Source organism: Marmota monax, unplaced genomic scaffold, assembly GCF_021218885.2.
Source record: "Marmota monax isolate L192 unplaced genomic scaffold, Marmota_monax_Labrador192_F-V1.1 WCK01_AAM20220418_F8-fsc00079, whole genome shotgun sequence".
Taxonomy (NCBI): Eukaryota; Metazoa; Chordata; class Mammalia; order Rodentia; family Sciuridae; genus Marmota; species Marmota monax.
The window spans coordinates 1,369,776-1,373,748 of record NW_026694099.1 but is presented as its reverse complement, the minus strand read 5'-3'; the positions used below and the strand labels follow the sequence as shown (position 1 = coordinate 1,373,748).

Genomic DNA, 3,973 nt, shown 5'->3' with positions numbered 1-3,973 from the left:
TTTGATGGCTCTGTGTTTTACCTGCTTCATCACTGAATCACTGGTGGTAAAAATGTTCTCATTTTTGATACTGGGACAACTTTGTCTTCTACCTTTTTATCTTTACAAAATCCCCTCTCTATTAACTATTTGTCTCAGGGTAAATCTTTCCCACAGAGTTTGTAAACAAGTTTTAATAATAGGTAGTGAATATTTAGTCTGGATATTTATTGGAGGTGAGAATTAGGAGAAGATATCCTTTAAAAAAGTAGAATTACATAATAGAGTGATGGAGAAGAGGGGATGATTTCTCCTGTTCAAAGGACGGATGGTAGGAAGTTCCAGGTTTGGTTTTACAAACTTGACACAAGCTCCTCTCTAGTTTGACAAAGACTGATTTTTCTTCTTTCCAACCCCCACCCCAACCTCCTTGGCTCAATTTGCATCCAAAGAGAATTTTCCCTCTCTTAACTGAATTAATTATTGATGTTTTGGAATGATTTTCTTCAGTTGGGATCATACACAAAGAAAAAGACATCAATGGGTTAACTATCTAAAAATAAGAGTGGAAGCCCCAAATTGTTAGAATAATAATAAAAAGGCCAAAAATAAAATTGTTTCTCTTTTCTCCACTTTACCATGCCTATGGTTTAGAGATTAATGGAGCCAAGTCCATTAACATTTCTGATTTAGGGGCTGGGAGTGTGGCTCAAGTAGTAGAGCACTTTCCTACCATGTGTGAAGCCCTGAGTTTGATCCCCAGCATTGCTTTTAAAAGAGTTCAGATTTAGTATACATTTTATTATTTGAAGGGGCAGGACTTGAGGTAAACTAAAAGAACAAAAACTAAAAGGCAGTAGGTTGGAATCTGTCACCACACATGTTGTTTTCCAGTGGTCAGATGATAATGATTAAAATTTCTGAGGTCTCAGCAGTGACAGATTCAACAGGCTTGGAGTTAACTCCATTGGTTCATCCATATCTTCCAATAAGCTGTATATCTGTGTCTCCAATTATTTTAACAAAGGAAAATCAACATATTTAATAGTAAATAGTTGTAGAGAAACAAAAAATAGGAAAAGCATAATAGGGTAAGAACAAGAGTTGGTACTTGATAACATAACATAGGCATGGTAAAATATACCCAAAGCTAAAAAATGAAATCCAGAAATGAAACAAGTTGATGAATATATTACCCAGTCTCCTCACTTCCAAGCATGATGCCAAAAATTAATTTTATAGCCTTAGTTTCAAATTGTTAGGAAATGAAAGGAGTAATATACTTTCTCAGGGAGAAACATCATTAGTCTTATTTAGACCTGACCACTTTCCTGAGAGGTAATATCAAGTATAAAGATCAAAAGGAAATAAGGTACAGAATGAAACCAGGAAACAAAACAGGGGCACATTTTCCAAGGTCATTTCTGCTAATGAGTACTGGATACTACAGTCCATCCTTCAGCAATATGTATAGATCAGTCCTTGATGATGGCTTATCTGGAAGTGGTCCATTCTTCTCTCTCCCTGGCTAATCCCATCTGCCTCTGTTGGTAGAGAGTCTGCAGCAGAGAACAAGAAGGCAGATTTGAGTGTTTATAAACAACAGAAAAGGCTAATAAGACCCTGTTAAGCTATTACATGAAGCTTATTGGGACATAAACCACCCCTGTTGCTTCCCCCATGACTTTTCCCCATTGTATAATGATTAAGCTTTCCAAACAGATTTGTACATTTTGTGTGACAAGGCTTTGTTGCTACCTATGAAGCTCTCTTGAATATTTCAGTGGTTTATAATAATGACAAATATGTGAAAATCAAACTGTTTTGGAAGATCTGGAACATATGACTACCATACCCAAAGATGTTTACCAAGAGGGTATTTTTTTTTTTTTTGGTATTGCGGATTGAACCCAGAGGCCCTTTACCACTGAGCCACCTCCCTACATCCCTAGCCTGGTTTTTTATTTTGAGATAGGGTCTCACTAAGTTGCTGAGGCTAGCCTTGTACTTGCTATTCTGCCTCAGCCTTCTGAGTTGCTGGGATTACAGGGATGCATCATCACACCCAGCAAGAAGGTAGAATTCTTATGCCTCTGGGAGGATGCACTTTCTTCAAAAACTATTTTTTTTAATATTTATTTTTTACTTGTAGTTGGATGGAACCCAGGGCCTCGCCCGTGCTAGGTGAGCGCTCCACCACTGAGCTACAACCCCAGCCCCAAAAACTATTTTTAAAAACTTTTTAAAGTTTTTAAGTAGATTAGGCCAGGCACACACCTGAAATCCTAGCAACTTGGGAGGCTGAAGCAGAAGTATTACAAGTTTGAGAGCATCCTTAACAATTTATAGAGGCCCTAAGCAGCTTAGACCCTGTCTCAAAATTTAAAAAAAACAAAACAAAGAAACCCCAACTTCAATAAGTAATTCGTTGTCAATCTTTTATTTCTCTTCCACTAAATTACATTAAAACAAAATCCAGACATCATCTAACTTCCCACCATACAAAATTTTATATGTAAAATTTTATACATAAAATAAAAACAATAACAATGTTGTCATATCTTAAAAAATACCCAGTGCTAAAAATTGTTTAATTTTGATACTGGGTCCACTTTGTCTTCTATCTTTTTATCTTTACAAAATCCCCTCTCTATTAACTATTTGTCTCAGGGTAAATCTTTCCCACAGAGTTTGTAAACAAGTTTTAATAATAGGTAGTGAATATTTAGTCTGGATATTTATTGGAGGTGAGAATTAGGAGAAGATATCCTTTTAAAAAGTAGAATTACATTTTAGAGTTATGGGGGCTAGGGATGTAACTTGGTGATAAAGCCCCCAGGTTCAATCCCCAGTACTAAAGGAAAAAAAAAATAGTAGGTTTCAAATTTCTAATAATGTTTAGTTTTCCTCAACTGTCTCATAAAATTTTTTAAAATAGCTTATTTCAATAGAGATCCAATTTAGGACCATATATTTATAGTTGTTTTATAGGTCTCAAGTCATTTTCCATTTGTAGGTTAATCCCTCCATTTGTGAGGATCTTAGAGAGGGATATTATTTCCCCAGTGTTGCCTCTTAAGGCTTAGATCCTAATTTCTTGCTGATGAAATAAAGGGCATTTTAGATTGTAGGAACAAAATATATACCAGACTTAGTATGCAGGAGTTTTCCCTGGGGTAACTGGGAGCTTGGAGTGGAAAAGGACCTAAATACCCTTAAACCCCAAGCTATAAAAATCCATTTAAAAATCAAGACTGGACTTTTCATTTAATAGAGCCCTTACAAACTTCTCATTACCCTGCCCCTTTCCTTTTGCTGCTTGAAACAGAATCAGTCCTATAAATTTACAAGGCATTATTCTACCTATCTCTGGAGAAATAAATGTGGTTTTTCCCAGTTCAACAGTACCTTCACCTGAAAGACATTTCACTGAAAATATTCTCTTGTGGAACTACTGGGAATGTCAATGTGTCCTTTCTGTCCAAAACCTCTTAGTAAATCTTCTCACTACTCACTATTATGTGACTTAATTAAATAACTCAAACCAGGAAGCTAGTCTCATAATAGGATAGAACCTTTGAAGTTGAGACTATCCTGGAAAATTGTTAACAGATGTTTATCACAGTTGAAACCCATGTCATTCTCCACTGGTTACATTGTACTACTCTAACCTGAGACAAGAATGAGGTTGTTAGTGTGTAGGCCTAACCATATGAATTTTTATGCACAAACAAGTTGTACTAGCCAGGCTTACCTGAAGGACTGGTAGCTGGAAACCTGGAAGACTCTCTAGTGTGGTTCTGTTCTCCCTCTGACCTGAAGGATAGGATGGAATGGTGAAAGACAACTTACTTGGGCAGTTCCTCAGCAGTTACTTTTACTTGTGGATCAAGTATCTTGGTAGCTCTTAATAAAGGAACACAGAAGGGAAAAGAGTATTAGCTACATAATTTAAGAAGTAGGTTGCAGCCAGGCATGGAGGCACACACCTATA

At 36.4% G+C, this 3,973-nt stretch overlaps 1 protein-coding gene across 8 annotated transcripts in view; it reads right to left on the bottom strand.

Annotated features, from left to right (window-relative positions):
* Positions 1-190: 190 nt before the first annotated feature.
* The window catches only part of Rnf212b (ring finger protein 212B), a 56,153-nt gene continuing 52,370 nt past the window's right edge, over positions 191-3,973 (bottom strand). For 6 of the 8 annotated variants that reach the window (XM_058585796.1, XM_058585795.1, XM_058585792.1 and 3 more), the window contains 2 exons: positions 3,734-3,795; positions 191-1,538 (listed from right to left, as the gene is read on the bottom strand). In XM_058585796.1, the coding sequence (XP_058441779.1) occupies positions 1,473-1,538; positions 3,734-3,795 (128 nt within the window). In that variant the 3' untranslated portion in view covers positions 191-1,472. Of the gene's footprint in view, positions 1,539-3,733; positions 3,886-3,973 lie in introns of all 8 variants that reach the window. The other 2 variants (XR_009228710.1, XR_009228709.1) reach the window with 1 other exon arrangement.